The sequence below is a fragment of the Haliaeetus albicilla genome, chromosome 13 (genome assembly GCF_947461875.1).
Source record: "Haliaeetus albicilla chromosome 13, bHalAlb1.1, whole genome shotgun sequence".
In the NCBI taxonomy this organism is placed as follows: Eukaryota; Metazoa; Chordata; class Aves; order Accipitriformes; family Accipitridae; genus Haliaeetus; species Haliaeetus albicilla.
In genome coordinates, this window is record NC_091495.1 from 35052903 (window position 1) to 35072413 (window position 19511).

At 37.2% G+C, this 19511-nt stretch overlaps 1 protein-coding gene across 2 annotated transcripts in view; it reads right to left on the bottom strand.

The window, feature by feature from the left end:
* Positions 1-19511, bottom strand: part of FAM120B (family with sequence similarity 120 member B) — a 55589-nt gene that overhangs the window by 33374 nt on the left and 2704 nt on the right. For both annotated transcript variants that reach the window (XM_069800801.1, XM_069800800.1), the window contains exons 2-5: positions 17725-18770; positions 14283-14463; positions 8050-8145; positions 1798-1970 (exon numbers count right to left, since the gene is read on the bottom strand). In XM_069800801.1, coding sequence (XP_069656902.1) covers positions 1798-1970; positions 8050-8145; positions 14283-14463; positions 17725-18770 — 1496 coding nt within the window. The remainder of the gene's footprint in view (positions 1-1797; positions 1971-8049; positions 8146-14282; positions 14464-17724; positions 18771-19511) is intronic.

The window sequence follows — 19511 nt, forward strand, 5'->3', positions numbered from 1 at the left end:
AATGTAGGACTGAAGTGTAAAGACAAGAATTAGGCCACAGTTAGACCAATATTGTTTTCTCAGCCATAAAACAAATGGAAGCAGTATGGCCAGCTCAAAGCATGGCTGCTGACACTCTTGCTCTCATGTTTTCCTCTTAAACACCCCAAGAAAACAAATGGACAATATCAGACAACTAACTAAAGTTTAAAACAACTCACCAATGAAAAACATTTCAATCCAAATCAGTTCCCTAGTCTGGTTCACAGGGCAGGTTGTGTCAGTGCAACTCAGAGGGCAGCAGAGAATCAGAAAAAGGGCCAGGTGTTGAGAAACTGGCACTGCCATGAAAAACCTTCCATCAAACTAAGCCTTTGCATGATCTCTCCGCTATTATTCTTGTTGAAAACATGAGCTGCAAAACTATTTTCATCTCTGTTTTTAATGTTAGACATTAGATAATAAGTTCTGAAAACCATATCCCTAACACGCAATTTTTTTCCATTTTATTAATATGCTGTGATGATCAAGGCTCAGTAAATCCACATTTCTGTAGGTGTTCCGTCCTGTTACTCCTCTTCTTAATCCCTCTAAAGAAACCCTCCTCAAATAATTTAGTAATCATGCTACGAAAGGGTGTACAGGATAGCACAAAAAATAAACGAAGCAGTAAAAATAGATAAATAAACGGAACTGTGATTTCGTATCCAAATACGAAAAAAACTTAAAGCATGTTAAAAACTAAGTACATGATACGTATCTTGCTGAATTGAAACCGCAAGGCATGAAATTATGTTTAATGATTTAATCTTCAAAAATCTTTCCATTTATATTCTGCTATAGAAAAATTAAAGACAAAAAAAAGAGCTATATGGATCATTTGTATTATTCCCACATGTACCTCCTCAATGTATCATCTAAGTTTGAGCAAACACGTATGAAGGAAAAAGAAAGGAAAAGTCAGGGAGAACTTGTTTTCATGTATCACACCCCATTATAAATCTGTTATTAAGGAAAGTGAAGTCTGACAAAGCGAAACAAAAGAAAAAACACAGCTCAGTATAAGTAAAATTGCAACAGAGCTTATCAGATTAGATATTATAATTTTCTCATCCTCAAGAGAGGAAAATCTGCTTGTGAGATCAGCATTTGAAAGGTGGCAAGTACAGACAATATATTAAATACCTAAGATAAATGTAAATAATGAAGCAATAGTGTATTTAATCTTGTGTTCCTTTTTATTACAGTTAAGGTAGTCTGCAGGCTGCCAAATGTTTGGAATTATAACAGAACTGCTACCTAATGATGCCCTATTACTCAGAACTTAATGAGAAGAACCATATCCTCAATTCTGGCTTGAAACTGAGTAGATTGACAAGATGGTGTGAAAAAGTAGTGAGAGCTGACTAAATATTTATATTGTCTGTTTGCACAGCCTGCATAGTCACCTGAGGGAATATCTTCTTTTGACGACACAAAGGAAACACAAAAGGAGCAGCTTTAATTTGCAAACAGGTCCCAAAAAGTGGGGGAAATCCCTCAGTTTATACTCTCTCTGTTAAACTGCCCAAGGGGCTTTGTCACAGGCATGTGAGAGTTATGATTAACAACTGAAAAAACCCAAGTGTTTCTTGAACAGGATGATGCATGTTAAATGGAGTAATTAAAAATACTGTAATGCAGTACTATTATATTTGATCCACTATGCCTACGTAAAGATTAAGAGAAAAATCCAGCATAGTCTAGCAAGAAACAGTTTATTAGTCAATCACATCTATCAGGGCTGACAGCTGAAGAAAAAGCAACTGTCCTCATTACCTGCATCATAAGATAGGCCAGCAGGCAGCAGAATGCTGCAACAGGTGCTTCTAGAGCTTGGAGCTCTTCCATCCCGTCCTGAAGGTGAAAGCATGCCAGAAATGTACTATACCGTTGCTTTTCCACGTCAGGTCCTTTGGCAAACCACAGTGTTTTCAAATTAGGTGTTCCACCTACAAAAGAAAACCATTCTTTTATCTTGGCAGCAGCAAGATAAAACATGCCTACCTCATTACAGTCTGAAAGGAAACAACTGATCTGTTCTTGGCACTTGCAAGGACCACAGAGTTGAAAATAAAATATATTTGACAAAACTTGGCATTTAAAAAAAAAATTAACAAAAAAATTATGGCCTGTAATTTAAACAAATTGTATTGAATACAGGCATGTTTAAGCAGGGTGGACTGAATTCAGTTGTTACAACAATATAGACAACTCTGAGACAGCAGGCTTTTACCCTTTGCAAGAACAAAGTTTGCCTACAAGTGTGTCCTCTCCCTTGGGGATCCATAGCATTAAATGTGGTTAACTTCATCATAAAATACTGATTCAGCAGAAAACAACCATGTCTGTTTCTTCTCTCTCCCACTCCTAGAGCTAGCGTTTCAGCTCCCTCATAATCACCTGTTTTAATGAACAAACTGGTCACCTACGCCATTTGCTGGCTAACACGCATGCTCCACAAAATACTGTGCTGGTATGACTCCTCTGCAGCAGGTTCCATTTGGGAGCAAAAAACATGGCTATCTGGTATTTTGCACTCTCTAGGCTACTTTATGAAACGCTGTTGCAAACACACACAAAAGAACTGTCATCAGTTATGTATAATCTATCTTTTCAGACTTTCTATAGTATCATTCACCCTGGTCTCTAAACCCTTAATATTTACCCTGTGTTGCCATCTCCCAACTTGTGACACTTGTGAACTAATGTAAAATTTGCTCCTCACTTAAATTACATTTAATCTGTTATCAAAGTAAACACTAATGCATGTGAAATAATAGAACAGCTAACTGGTTATGCCTAAGAATCCCAGTTAAAGACAGAATCCTCCCATAAAGTTCTGCTGCTTCTGTAGTTAAATAAAATGAGGTGTGAATTTTAAATGTGGACTAATTAAGCTACATTTGGTAACACCTTTTCCTTTTTTGTGTGACATGCAGCAGCTGTAGTCCAGTTAGGAACACTTGGTGATAATAAATGGTTAAAGTGACAAGGTGCTGAAATCTACATAGATGATGTTTATTTAGCCAAGAAAGCCCATTAACCAAATGGTACTAATTCTCTGGAGATCGGGGAAACTAGAAGATAAGTCAGTATTTTCTTTCTTCATCTCCCTGATAGATGTTTCTTTTACTATTTTTAAGACTAACTCTCCCGTCAAAAGTTTTAACCACGTAAAGAACTACCATCATACAATCTGTAAGTTTCTAACCTTATTTTGTAGGGAAATACATATATTAAGAAAAAATACCAGTTGCTTGATTGGAGTTAGAAATGCAGGTTAGTGATAACACAAATACTGGCACTGAGTGGGCCAGTACAGACAGCACAGTAAGACTCAGATTACTGGTTTTGATACTGATAATTGCTGCCTTACGGGGGAAAAAAAAAAAAAAAAAAGAACAGCAGAAACTGACTTCCACGAAGAAAAGCAAATATAACATGCATAAAAACAAAACAAAGCCAACTTTTCCTACCAAGGCTAAGCAATTTTAATGTGCAAGACAATTTTTACATAGGTAAACTCAAAGAGTTTTGATGGTTTCTGCTTTCCAGAAGGTTCCCAACCAGCTGCATATGAAGAAATACGCCAAGAATCAGTTAAAGGAAAGTACTCTTTCCATCTCTACAGTTTTTTTTTAAATGAATTGCATCCAGGGGTATACCTAATAATAGAAATTTTTCTTTCTTCAGAGTAAACCCATGAACTACATCAATAATCAAGATTACATATCTATATTGAGAGTGCTCAACAAAAAATTCAAGACATCTTTTCCATAAACAGTTTCTTACACTTTCAGAAACAACATCTACTTGTGCCTGGGAAAAAGAGGTACTCATGAATTATGAGTGATTTACTCTGGGAAATAAAAATTGACGCTATCTCCTTTTGGAACATACCAACCAAAAGCCTTATTTTTCTGAAAGGATCTCTTCTACAAGTAATTAAATTCCATATAATACCCATTATATTAACCCTTAAATGAAAGATAAGTAAAACAAACACACTGAAGTTTAATGACTCTCCTATCACGCATACAGTCAGCAACAGACCTAAGATTCATATACAGTAGACCCGCAAAACTGTTCTCTGCTCTAGTTACATCCTCACTACATACTTTACAGCAATTAGAAAACACTCTTGAAAAAGAGAAATTTACTTGGATAGGGAGGAGAAATATTTTAATTTCTAAACACATATAAATATTTACTAAATTAACCTTAAAAAAACCCCAAAACTGAGTAACAAAAGTGAAACAGAACAAAACATACTTAGATATATGTAACTGATACATCTTTACTGCAAAGATTAGTCATGAGAAAATTGTCTGTCTTACTGGGGTCGTAGGAACCACAAGTTCCTATGAATTACAGAGAGTTACTCAAACAGTGCATATGCTTATGGTTATTCTCAACATGCACAAAACTGCGTGAAAACCATATTCAGTACGATGTAAACTGTAGTCCTTGGGACTTGGAACTCCAAGAATACCATCGCAAAGACCTCCTTGGAGGTCAAGAAATACTACTTGCCTAAACGCAAAAATGGACAACCAACAAATTATGAGAAAAAGCATTGATTAATTTTTTTTTCCTTTTTCCTTTTCACTCACACATTTAAAGACATTGTCATATAGAAAGCATCACGATAAACAAGAGCACTTCAAGGGAATACATAAATATTTCATTTGTTTGAACTTCAATAGCTGGTTTATGAATATGCAATGCATGCAGAAGTTGTGGAATGCATTAATACTATGGTATTGTTGAACTCAAGGCTTACAGAAGGGCGATCCTCACATTCATATCAACTTAAAACATGTCATCATTATGTATATAGATATAAATGTATAATATTAACTGCTCATGTATATTTGAAGTAACGACTATTGAAATTTTATTTTATAACACCAATAATAGAACTTTAACACTTCATCGTTTTACATGCTCATGTAAACATGGAGCAATAAAAATCAGTTTGTAAAAACGTACTTGCTAGGAACACTCAATATTAACTTCTCAACAACTATGGCCAATTTTAAAGATGCCATAAACCCAAATGCCAATTAGATTTGACCATTAAAGAAGCATTCCAGAGACAGCATTCTGAACATAAGCGTATTCATGACATATTCCTGTAAGATGTAATCATTAGCGTACTGAAAGTACATCCGAAGTCCTGTGGTATGAAGCTACAATATCCTACACATTTTCAGAAATAAAATGAAAAGCAGAATCTATACATTTCTAGTAAAGACAAAACTTCCTCTCTTCCATGTAAACTGCACACATATCAAATACATCAGCTATGTTCACAAGACATGGACGTTAAACAGTATTTCCTTGGGTCACAGATCTTCTAACAAAATTAATTTCTCAGAGATGATTTTTATCAATTTAAGTGCTGCTCTGTCAATGTGTGGGAAACATCATGATCGCATTCATTCAACTGAAAGGAAACATTCCAGAAGGGAGAAAGAGAGACAGAGAATGAGAGCAAGCGCAGATGCCAATTCAGAAGACTGTCTCTCAAGAAAAATATACATAATACACACTATATTTTAAATATATTTTAAGCTATCATCTTACAGCCTTTAGGATTCAATATTTCATTTTTTTAAAAAAGCTAACATACAATCAATCACCTGCAAGCTTTTCAGATACAAGACAGTTCTGCTGTTTTATACACACACACAAAAAAAAAAATCAGTGGGAATTCTTTTTTTTTTTTTTTTTTAAGATCAATATGAAATTTAAAATGTTTATGGTTATGCACATTACAGTTCAAAGTTCATATCAAATAGTCTTTCCTCAAACTTTTTAAATCTAGATCATATTCAACAGCGTCAGGATTTCCCATATATTCTTAGTACACTTCTAAAGTAGTTGTGATAATGAGCTTATAATTTTTTTCCAAAAAAGATAAAACAAAGAACCTTCCCAGATTAATTGCACCTGTGATTTTTGAAATAGTTTCTGGTTAGTTTTTTTCTCTTTTTGAGTAACCTTATCTTGATTGACAGCTTTGAACTCTAACTTCCTATAACAACTTCTTTAAATTTAGCTCTAAATATGATCCCTGTCTGAAAAACGTGATGTGCTGTTGAGAACCTTATTTGGTGAATTAGAAAGTCATGCTGTGGAAAATAAAAGAGGCATGAGTGAATGTAAGGCATACAAATATGGACTGCAAAAATTTTAGAAAAATATTTGTTCGCTGAAGGAATGACAACAGAGCACTAAAAATAAACACTAGAAGTCCTCCTCCCCTTTTTTAATAGTCTGCTTGAACAGCCTTTCATTACTGAGTTAGTAAAGATTATGGCTGAGAAGACGCTGGTTTTATAAACTCCTGTTATGTGGTCGCTATAAACAAACACACACAGTGATTTTAAATCCTATTTATTGTCAACATGAAGGTGGGTTCTAAGTGTAGCATGTTTGCAGAGCAGTAGCACCAGAGTACATGAGACTAAGTGAATTCCTCTCCAGGAAGGGAGGAAGGTACTACACTATCTGGGAAGGAAAATTTCACAACAAGAAATACAGTATATTTGCCATGCAAACTAACATGTAACTACATAGGTATGGTTTCATTGAGTTTTGTTTGCTTGTTTTACGAACGCATGTTCCCAGACCATTGTATGCTGAAATAAAACAGTTGTACAGGACAGACCGATCAATTTTTACCCTGCATATTCATATCCATTTGGAAAATTTCACAGCAATTTCATGCTATCATCAAGTCAATGAGATAATCACCCTCCTAATATCATATCAGGGGTACTGGACAGTAAAACAACTGTGTATCAAATGAAACCTTGTTTGTACTTTGTCTATATAACTAATTTCTTTCCAAACAGTTCCTTTCAAAAGGATTTTGAAAAGGCTAGTATCTACAGAGCAACTGTTTTTCCTTCATCCTTGAATTTGAAGACTCATCAAATATACGAGTCGCAAATATGAAGATAAACGTACAATCTTAGGATTCCTTAAAATAAAATTTACTATAACCCTACAAAATTAAAAACAAGTAGGTTCTAAAGCAACCCCTAACTAAAAAAAAAAAAAAAAAAAAAAGTGCATGCATTTCATCTCCTTCTGAATTTGGATTTAGACCATATCCGAACAAGGACTGCTACAGAAAGCTCTGGTTACTGAGGGAAGAAGAGCTGGTAATTACTCTCAAAAAGTTGAATAGATAATAATTTTTCTTAACAAGATATCAATAGTATTGTATATCAATGGAACTATTTAATTTCATATGAAAGACTAAAAAAACCTCTGAGCTCCTGATCCACATGACAGCAGAAGACGAGAGAGAGAGCGCGCTGTGAGAGTAAAGATAGAGTGTTTATGACTACAATAGCACGGACAAATGAACAATTAGAACAATTTTCCCTCTGAAATTACAAAACTGATACAATACTGTTTACTTCCTATCCTAAACTTGTATTGCATCATACAATTTAGTGATAAAGAGATGAGTGACATATACAGCGCCCAATCTTTTCACTGAAGTGTATGATACTTCCTCATAAATGTAACACATTCCTCATAACACTAATTTCACTAAAAGTGTTCATGAATGTGTCCTTTACCAAAGGATAGAAGGTAAAACCACACAAAACACTTGATCCTTAGGACAGCAGAAACAGCTTCAGAGAAACAGAGAGCCTCATTAACACATTCTCTCAAACAGCTTAACAGAAGAATTTTGATATGGCCCTACACACCACTTATCCTGGCCTCAGAGCGGTATTTAGAACCTCTAAGAAATTGTTTGCCTTTTAGAACTGATGTTTGAATTAGCACTGGGTTTAACAAGACATAGTAATAATATGTAGCTCAAAGCTGAATCCTATTATAATTACAGAGGGTGATTTAAAAGCAATTACAGGCATGCAGCATTTCTGCTTTAGCTCCTTGTTCTCCACAGTCATTTTGGATTCCATATCAAACATGTGATGATGGATTGTCTAACCTGATTTTAGTGATGTCATTATTTCAAACACATTTTTATTCTACCTGGAATAGAAGGTTGTACAGGTTGTATCAGCTCCGGCTGCTGGAGAGGATTTCCAAAATAGACAAACCACTCTTTTACCACAGGATAGGCTCCACCTAAAAAAAGACAGAATTGGATCAGTAAGTCAAATGCAAGTATTGCCACTAGTGTAGAAGTTGGAAGCAGTCGTGATCAGGATTCTAAAGTAATAGAAGGTACTTCATAATGACTTGTTTGCTCAGCTTCTCCAGAAACAACCCAAGAAAAATTAGTTTTAGTATCTTTATGACAATTCATCAGAACAAACGAAGAGAGTTTGAATTATGTACTATAAACATGAATTTGGAGTTGGGAACTGCAGCCAAAAATGTAAGTATAAGAGTCTGTGGAAAGCATTCTAAAACGGCTTTCAGCCAATTTCAGGCCTCCCATTCCAAGGCAGTTCAGGAAGCTGTGGAGGCATACGGCATAGCTTAGGGACCTACGTGAGCTATCTCAGTCTCTCAGGGCTGTCACACTGCCACATATGCAGGCAATCCTTAATATGATTCTCCTCCCAACTTGCCCTGACATTTCCTGTGTCAGGATTTGAGACAAAATGTTTATAAGGAGGCCTTGATGGCTATTTGAAAGCTGACAGCAATGGAGTCATCCCACCATCAGATGCAGAGCTTTTACAGCCCATTGTTCCAGACCTTTTATCTAGTATAAAGGGATTGTTTATGCATAATAGCTCAAGTGGCTTCCTACCCCCTAACCCCAACTCTGCCCCGCCCCCCAGTAAAGAGTAGGGTGCCTCTTAAATTAAAAATTCCACTACTTGAGTTGTGCATCTAACTACTTGATGCTTTAAAAAAAAAAAAAAAAAGAAAATACCCTCAGAAAAAACTCAAGCATTTAGGAATTTTTGAAATGCAGTCTATCCAATTTTCCAATTTCCAAAAGTTAGCTCATAATCATTCCAATGCAAGTCTTCATAAAAAAACCCTAGCATCATTATTGTTGTTATAAATGGTGCTTCTGCATTCTGTCCAGATTTTGCTTATCGTAACTATGTCATAGTGCCCTAAATTTCCACCCTCTGTAGTCTAGTAAACAGTATGAAGTAAACAGATTTAGCTAGTCGTGGGCACTTTGAATAGCGTTTTCAAATCTTTCCCAGGCAAATCTCAAAGCTTTTTTTTTTCCTTCCCTTGTCCCTTTCCAGATTCACAGAATTGCATCTCTAACTCCTTCCAGGTCTTACCCAGTGCTGAAGCCACTGTTCTTAAAAATTCCTGCCTTTTATCATCAATTCCAATCACCCTGTGCTTTAGTGCACAAGAGTTCTGCTGCCACATTATGAACTCTAATCAAAAACTTCACCTAGCTTAAAACAAACCAAACCAATCTCTCCAACACTCTCCTTTCCTTCCCTCCACCACCCCAAAAAGTTTGGTCACATTAATTTCCTGATCTAGTTTGTAGCTCAACGCTGCAAATGAACTGTTGGCATTAATGAATGAGTAGTGTGCTATGGTGCAAGGGCAGAAATTCTTCAGATGGAGTTCTAGTGTCAGGGATAAGGGAGGGGGGGAAAGAACACGACAAAACCTCTTTTACAGCCCTGGTTCTTCCTTCCTTACCCATGGGCCTGCAGCACAAACTCCCAATAAAGGTGAGGGACTGAAGGACCAGCAGCTGGACTTTGAGGGACAGCATTACACCTGGCTTGCCATGCTTCACTGTTCAAAAACTGATGACATTAAGAATAAAATGAAAAATGCCTACACTGCAGGTGGGGGGAAAGCCTTAAACTGCACATTCCAGTAGCTGAATAGTCTCACATCTTGATTATAAATAATTGCCTATGATAACGCTATTTCAGGAACAAAGCCCTCCAATTTAATATCCCAAAGTCACTTTCAGAAACATCCTGATGTTTTAGCATTCTGTTTTGAGATTTATTATGTAAATTACTCTGCTTTATTCAATCTATTCAGCTCATTCAGCCTCCCAAATTTTAGCCTGGCTTCTTAAGGAAGCAAGCCTAGTACAATTATGACATCTGTCTTATAATTAATTCATGGATGCACTGCTCTGTTTCAACTAAATCTGACAGGAGGAGAGATTTCAAACACATTAAATTCCTAAACATTTTGTGCAGCTGGTGACTCAGCTGACAGAGGGACCAACTGAAAGAAAGGCAGGAAAGTCAAGTTACCTGTTGTATCCGAAATGGCAAATCTGGACAGCGAATCAATACACAAGTAGCTATGGAAGAGCTAGAGCTGAATAAAAAGCTAGATGGCATTTGGGGAGAGCAGGAGGCAATAGGGAACATAGTCGAGAACACCATATATTGCAGGAGGGAGTTGTGAAGGACACGGGAAGAAGTTAAGAGCATGCTAGGAAGAAGCATGGAAATATAAAAGCTTTGCTGAGGGGAAGCTGGTGGGGACAGTCACTCTTTATGAGTTCCACAACTTGCAGAAAAACTTATCAAAATGTCTCTCGATTCCAAATGCCAGAGAAATACTATTTTTACATCACCCACCGAGCTCAAGCACAGTAAAAAGAGAAGTCAGTAGGAAACCTCTAGTTTTGTTCTTTTAATGTATGTTAATGTTGGTACAGGGCATAGCACCACATCAGCTGCATACTTTTCACTATTATAGTCCATTACTAACAACAGTATATTACTGTTCACATAAGTAGCCAAATAAATACAGCTGAAAGCAAGGTCCGGCAAACTGACAGCACATTAACATACCAAGAACAAAATGGAGACATGATTACTAAATGCCAACCCTCCCTGCATGGAAATATCTCTGGAAAAAACCAACAATTTTTCAAACTTTTTTCTGCACAATGCACATACAGAACACCACCGGTGAAATTAAAAAAATAGCAGTTCCTTTGTTTAAATAGATTCTGAATGACCTGTGGAAGCACTGCTTAGGCAGCCTAAGGAAAATTTCAACTATGTGCAAAACACGAGACAGTTGGAAAAGCTGTTATGTGTGCTCCTCCACACCTGCAACAGTGCCAGCCCTCCTGAGTGGTCACTGGTGATAATTGGCAAGAATCCTGCTAACGGACTGTTTCTGACAGTGCCAAAGCGAGGGTCAGTCTGGCCTGCTAATGTTAGAACTGGGAGTGATGCCAGGACTTCCAGGAGCTGGCCACGGGCTTAGGCTACATTACATAACCTCCTAATTGGCAACAGTCATGCAGGTGCAGGTACTTCCATGGACTGTGCTAGGGCCAAAACCTGCCAGCTTTGTTCTGAACTCTTTGCACGCAGAAGAAAGAGCTTGGCTGGCCTATCAAGGTGCATTATTTACTGTTATTTTCCCCAATAGTACTGTCTTCCTAGGAAAGATGCTAAAAGTTGATAATTTATATATCACTATATGCAATATTCCACGTAATGATCAGAAATAGCTCTATTAATTATAAAGATAGTTTTAAAATACACAGGCAACAAATGCCATGTCATCAGGATCACCATCAACCCTCTGTTTATTTTTGTAGGGTCAAAAACAAGGTTGTGATTCTAGCAACATTTCCAGGAGTAAAGGTACACACATGCTTACCATATACCAAACTGTACCAAAGGCATAGCTTCATGAGCAATTCTTTCAATAGCACTGCTAACTTTTACAGGGGACCACTGATTTGCTCATTCCCACTCCCTGCCATTCCCTCAGGCTGTTTCACCACAGTTGTTTGTGGCTACACAAAGAGTCACATGGGGAAACAGAACCAGGTTAGTGACCTGACTGCAAGAAAGGGAGGGAAGAGAGAGAGGGGCTATTTTCAGTTTCTCAAACTAGGCCACCATGCAGCTGCACAAACAGCTGCACCAGCACAACTGAAAGGTTGCACAGGGACTGAAATGAGTGGCTGTGCAAGAGAATTACTTAAACTGGCACTGACAGCAAAAGAAATGCTTATCACACTACGGCTTCAGGCAAAGCGGCATGGTCTAGGCATGTGATTTCAAAGTATAAGACAACATCCAGCTCCTATGGATTCTTGGGTCTCTCAGGCACCCTTGGAAATCTCAACCTAGACATTCAAAACTAACAGTTTCTTGTTTCAGGGTAGAGGAAACAGTTTACATTATTTTTAACCTGTTCTTACTAAAACTGTAACCGCTGCTTTTACTAAATGTTGGCTGCTTTGCTATCCCTATTTAACAGTAAATAGGCAGATTTGCAAACTGCAAAGAGGTCAGTTTCCAACACAGGAATCTTGTAATTGAGGGCTCTTACAGAACAAAAAAGAGGATCACTAACACATACATCTCCACTGCAAACTGGAACATGGTGTAGAGTTAGCCAAGTTAGCTTCCAATGAGCTACATCAGCAACTGTATCCCAATGGCAGCAGACTCTACATGGACTAATTTAGTTAGTTGACTCCTTCCAATAAGCTCCTTTTTAATACCAATCCAAAGTAATTCTACATTATAATACAACCTACATACAGTGTAGGTTACTTCTTCCCATCCTACCCCTCATCAAATTACAAAAACCAGACAATTTGACCTCATTGGAGGGAAACTGGCAAAGGATTCTACTTACTTTGTAAAGAACAAAACTTCCTTGTAGGTCTAGCAGCAAATTCATAATAAATAATGCTTACATTTACTTATGAATTCCCATACAGGCTCTGATTAATGATCTACACTGTTGACTTAGAAGCAGCTATACACTGGAATAAAAAAAAAACAACCCATGAACTACTAGGAAGTGACATGGTTAAAGCAGTTAGAGGTAGATACATGCACTAAAAATGCAGATTTAATAGGGGTGCCCATGCAGACACACTCTACCTACCTTTCTAGAAGGGTTAAGGATTGAGGGTGCACTATGGTTTACTTTAGAAAATTCTCTCTGGAATTTGAAGCATGAACAAATAATACATGTTATCTGTGGTTTTATTCTAAAAATCACTTTCTTAAAAAGACCTCATTCACATTCAGATTTCATTTTCAGTAAGATTCTAAATTAATGTTTCTGTGTTTCAGTTCTAATCTTCTTCATCTGAGTACTACAAACACTGTAACGCAAATGCAAATCTGCCTACTACCCTGCCATCTCACAGCGACAATTGTTAATTAGAAGTTTTGGTCTGGGTGTTTCTGAAAACATCAGTGAATATCCTGCTGCTAGAGGAATAAACAAAACCCAACTAAGTTATAATTGTCTAAAAAATTTAGAGGCAGCAGGCCGAAAAATGAAAAATGACAGATGTGCATGATTACTGCTGAGATTTTTGTTACTCTCTCCAAATGACTATGTAAACTCTGATTCAGTTTTTCCTACTTTTTTTTCCCTATTATGGTACAACTTCAACCTCTAGTTGCTGAAGGAAGTCAGGTACTTAATTACCTTTCTGTGCCTTTCTAAGCACATAGTCTGTATAATAGGTTTGATGGCGGTGCACTTTCATCAATAAAATGTAAAGTGATTACCAAGGAGAAATGAACATATTAAAAAGAATGAAAGTTCAGTACATTTTTAATTTTCAACTCACTGCCTAAAAGACACTGTAAAGATAACATTTAACTAACAGAAGTCTTAAGAACATAAAATTTGTCCAAGGATGTGAATAAAGAATTCTCTGTGTTAAAGCAGAAGAATGGAAGCACAGATATATATATATATATATACACACACCTGGTACACAATCTGTTTATACCACTGGATAAAGAAATGGTATTTTCTTGCACTTTGATGAAGGAACTAATAATCACTGGCATGACTACTTGCATTTGTATTACTACAGTAACTATATTTGACTATCCACTGTTCTTAAAATTGCAGACTTAAAATGAACAGAAGGTAAAACTCTAACAGTACATTACTGTTTTGCAAAAGTATATTACAACTAATTCATCAGGAGCTACACTTACCAAAGCAAGATGAGGTTTCATATCCTCTCAAACTTTTAAAATCTTCTAAATGTCATTGTTTTGCTCAATCTTTTTGATCATTAAGAACTTTCACAACTTACCATTTAACAAGGAAAAAAACTCAGTTTTTAAAAATCTCTTTAAAAGCACTGATATTGAACAGCATGTAGAAAAACTGCAATTTCATTGTCACATTTTCTCTTGATTCCTTAAGAAGTACACTTCAGCTGCCCACAGTTTTTATCCTAAATGCCATGCTGATGTAGCCACTGAAACAATGAATTCAAGGTTTCATATTTCAAAATTGAAAGTATACTTGAATAATGGTGTAAGTAGTTTAATCCTTACCTTTTTCAGATTCCAACAAGACAGAATAAATATGCTGACGAGCAGGGCGGTAAATAAGTGCCTGTCCAGGAATCTCTGTATCACATTCATCTTCCAAAGAGTTGCTGCACTCAATCTCTCCATTACTCAGGATATTGAAGATTGTATAATTTTCAGATTGGATATGCTGTTCTTTAGCTAACTGTTTGTTCAAAGAAGGAAGAAGGCATTATCTCCAAAATTAAGAAGGATCAAAAAATAACAAAATGTATTCACTGTTGAGGAAATAGTACTTCCTCTACTAGTGGAAATGAGGGAATGGCCAGGGAAGGAATGAGTGCTTTTTCAAATAACACCAGTACAGTATATTTTCAGACGTCTAACTTTTTGTGGACAGGAATCCCCAGGAAACACATCATTGCCTTTCTTAGCCCCTCCTTGAATTCTTAAACCTTGGGGTTTTTAATGACAGTTTTTAAGAGAGTAATTATTCTTAAAATGAATTCTGAATTCAGATACAGAAAAATGAGCTGCCCTCCTTTAGTCACCTGAAAACCTATCCTCTTTAAATAGTGACTGAAGGCATGACAAAACCCAAACTTTTAATTTTATTCCAAGATGAACAACATAAGACAGCTCCATTTCTTTCCTGAGCTGATTCTGCATAGTTTACATTGTGGTGAAATTAGAACACTGAACTTCACCACACTTTCACTTTGCAATAACTCTTCCCCAAGAAAAGAAATACAATCTACTCTAGTGAGGAAAACCAGGTCTGCAGGCTGTTGCTGAAAAGCAGAATCACAGCATCACCCAGGCTGCACATTAATCACACATAGGATGCAGATGCAGCTGGCTACAAGCAGCCTTAATTCCAACAGGGACCGCTGGTCTGGAGCGGCTTAGATGCAGAAGCAATGAAGCTGCTCTTGGGCAGCGCAGAATTTCAACCAGTAACACTTGTAACCCAGACTGGCCAAGTGCAGAGCCAGACTTTCTACCTCACAACCTCAGACCAAAACTATGGAGGCGTTCAAACAGCTGAGCCGAGCCATTTCCATGGGGTGCCACTAATAAATCCTCCTGGACCCATGCCGTATGGTGAGCAGGCACTTAAGTTTCCCTGCTCTGCACTCCCTGCATGTGTCACACTATCTGTATTATTTGGGTTGTGACATCCACACAGCTATCTCAGCGTCTTTCACTGGGAATTACCAGATCACTGGCCAGAGCCAAATTCACCATTTCTGCAGAATTCCAGTATTTGCAAACCTGGGAACTCAGCAGGTCAAAGCTGGAGTCAATCACTGGGTCATTACTGATCAAAATTAATTCTACTGAAATGTCATAGTCTCAGAAGAAATTCTCACCTGAGCATAAAATCAATGGTAGGCTTCTGTATGCAATGCTAAACAACAGAGCATTTTCTTACAGCAATAAATTAATGGTTGCCCTGAAAGAAATACTTCAGTATTCCTAATATATGGAAACGTTATCCCCCCAAATCTACTTTTGTATAAAATAAAAACAAAGAGTTAAGTATTTCTAAGCATGATTTGAATGAAGCATTGAACTATTTCATACAAACCACTGTCACAGATACAAGACCATTTGAAAATACTAGTTTCTTGCAATTTGCCAATAATCTACACATCCTTATGAACCAAAAAAAATACAAGCTGATTTCAAAAGTACTGCTGTATTCAATGCTGTATCTCAAAAAATATTTCTGATTTACACCTACAGTCAGCTAGAAAGTTATGCTTTGCTTTTCTGAGAGAAGCAGTAACATGAGGCTATGTCCTCAAGGTTGGAACTAAATTGTGTATGTCATTTACGTGCAGTTCAGATTATGTGCAAGGTAAGCAGAACTACATATGGGTTTCAAAATAGGAAGCAAAGCACACATATTACAGATACAAATATTTAAATACCTGTAACAAAATCAAAAGACAAGTTAACATGTCTACAACTTTGACTGTAATGTCCTTGGCCCAGGGACTGGCTTAACACAGGATTTATGCAGCAACAAACAGTGAGGCACTCTTCAATGGAGTTTCTAAACATTATTATTTTATTACAGCAGTAGCTCAGCATGACGCTAGAGAACTGCAACCCTTCAAATGAAAGATCAAGCCAAGAAATAATGACCACTTGTCATAAAGACCGCATGATACATTCTCTTAAGGAGTAAGGATATTACCACTATTGTCCTGGCCATAATCCAACCTAGATAATTACATTCTGGCTAATTTTTCCTTGCACTTCAAGCATAAACAGTATTTTTCAACACTTTATTAGGATGAAGGGTTGTTGGGTTTTTTTAAATAATGTCTTCTGTTTAACTACTACAGCCAAAAGTAAAACATATTCTATCTATGGTTAATAAAAAACCCCAAATATATCTGCTGTTTAGCTGAAATGAACATTGCATAGGTTACAACGTAGTTTTAAAATGTTTTAGTCTTTTTAGAAAAGGAAAATGTAAATTACACAATTACTTTAGAGTAATATGAGGAAACAGAAATATAGTTTTAAAGAAAATGCTCAAGCCAAGTAAGAGAGAGAAAAAAATGGCACTCTATTTGAAGTCTATAGGAACCTAGCAAAATAGGGAGTAACAGATGGCTAATATAAGGTCTAAAATATACTACCTTGTATAGATTTTTCTTTTTATTAAATCTCAATATGTTATCTTAATTGCCATGAATTTACAGAATTGTACTCTAGACTTACTACTATTGCATAAACTCTGATGCAAGGCAGCTCAGTTTCTATTAGCCAGGTAGGCTACCCTAGTTAATATATTCAATCTCTCAGGGCGACCCAATCTGACGTACCACTTCTCACCCCAACGCCAGCACATCTCTGCCCATGTGGGAAGCCGTAAGTGAAATTTGCTAGTGCAGCCCTGCCTTTTAACAAGCCACTCGAAGTGCTTTTGGTTCATTCAGGGACAATGAATCTGAAGGATAATTAACCTGATCCAAAAATCAAAAAATACAGATTTACAGGAAGTTTCCTCATCTCCTCCACAAGAGCAATTTCAACTTCTGCATTCTTAGCACAGCTCCCTTTGGTACGTTGACTGCACGTGCCAGGCACAGGCAAGCAGAGCACTAACCAGCTGTAGCTGACCTGTGGGTTCTCAAAGCAAAAAGCAAGTCCTTACATCGTGCAATACATGGGAAGTATATCTCTATGCCCAGCGACTGGCCTATACAGGAGCTACTCCCCATTATTTGACCTGCTTGATGCTTCAAAGAGAGGAACCACTTTTAATTAAATGTGCTGCATCTGCCCTCATTGTGATGCATGTAATAGTCCTAACCATGGCTGTACTTAACAGACAAAAGATTTTGCTCAAGGAAATTTAAATCAATAGGTTCGGTGTACTCATTACCAACTTCCACTAAGTAGTCATGGCAATAAAGTGACCATTAAGCTTTAAAAAACAAGGTACCTGAAAGATTTCTTTATCCTGACACATGGCTGTTTGTTGTTGAAGGGAGAACATTTGGCAATTTCTTGCGTTGGGAGGAATCCATGGAGACTGCTGCCCGGGCAAAAGATAGGACTCCACTCCTCTGCAAAGTAATGTCTTGTCTGATCCCAAAGGTAGCATCTCTTCCAAGTGTTTCAGGCTGCTGTATGAGCATGGAACTTTTGAGATGTAATTTGCTACAGCTAGAAGGACGTTTGTTCTTCTGTTGTAGCTGTTATTCTTGTGGGGACTGGTGACTAAACATTTCTGCCAAAAGCCTCCCAACAAGCTTTCTGGAACAACATCATTGCCAAGCAAGCAAGCAAAGAGAGGGAGGTGTGTCAAACTAAGACCCAACACACGGCAAAGATCTTCTCGAGAGTACATAACAGTGACCAGTCTGTCCAGACGGAGCTTCTCAATTGAAAAGTAGGGGCATGTATTATAGATGAGGTAGTCACTATCTTGCCCGAGAATTCCTATGCAGTTATGTTGCAAACCATATGCAGCCACCTCAAAGTCTGCCTCTTGCAATGTGCAAACTGTTTTTTGACCAAGCGACTTCAGGGCAAAACGCGTAAAAGTAGGCAAAGCTGAAGGAACAACAAACATTTCTCTCCCTGGTTGTTTCCTGTGAGTCTTGATAAACTGAAATATTCTGGCTATTTCCTTGTTATTCTGCAGCCTCCGCTTGATCCACTCATCTCTCTTTTTCTCTTCTACCACTCCATCAAAGTAAAACACCAACTTGATACCAGCTGCCATAAAAGCTTTAATAAAATCCTCTAAACTGGCAAGGTATTCCCGCCACTGGCCACCGCATACCCAGGATTCTGGTGTGTACCAGTATCTAACACAACTCATGGCATCTACTACGACAACAGGCGGGAAATCAGGATGATCGATGCGATGTTTTTCTGCCATCTCTCTCAGATCTACTGTTCTGCATGCATCAGGGCAAACTCTTGCCACAAACCCCTGCAAACCTTTAATGCCCATGGCTGATCTCTGAAACTCACAGCAGTCTGAAAGAAGAAAAATAAAAACAACATTCTAAAGTGCAATATTGAGAAACGTAATGAAATTCTATGATCAAAGAAAAGCAGCTTGGAAACCGAAGAGTCAGTTTTCTGCTTTTCCCGACAGCTTATTGTGCCAACCTGGCCTTTAAACAGTTTGAACCAGTTTTCTTCCCATCAACAAACTGGACATAAGCGCCCATTCACTTTGCCTTCCACTTCTGCTTTTTCATATCAGTGAAAACCGTAAATATCAAAAGGTTTTCATAAATAAGACTTTAAAAAAATCAGATTAATAGCATCAAATACAGAAAAGCATGCATTGCTAGAGAAACAAGTATAGACGCAATTAAAAGCTTTGTAACATCTTAGCTGACTGCATACAACACAGGAATTAATGGCTTGATTTTCACACTAAAAGTGTATGAACATCTTTAATTCAAGTCAGCGGAAAAAGTACTGAGTAACTTTGGAAATCAGTCTTGTACCTTGATTATGCAAATAGCTCAGTTACCATCTGAGTTTACAGACAGCAGTCCATTGATACGGCACCAGTTGCAATATCTCTACTTCTGCAAGTTTTGATAGTATCAGTTCTGCTTTGAATCAGAAATTCAACCCATTTTACCATTGTGTCATTTGAAGACATAATTTTCAAGACCTGTTTAAAGAATTAGAGTTTTACCTTTATTTTGGGAAACTACATATCTGACTATCCTTGACAGTTATTATATTAAATGGGATTTC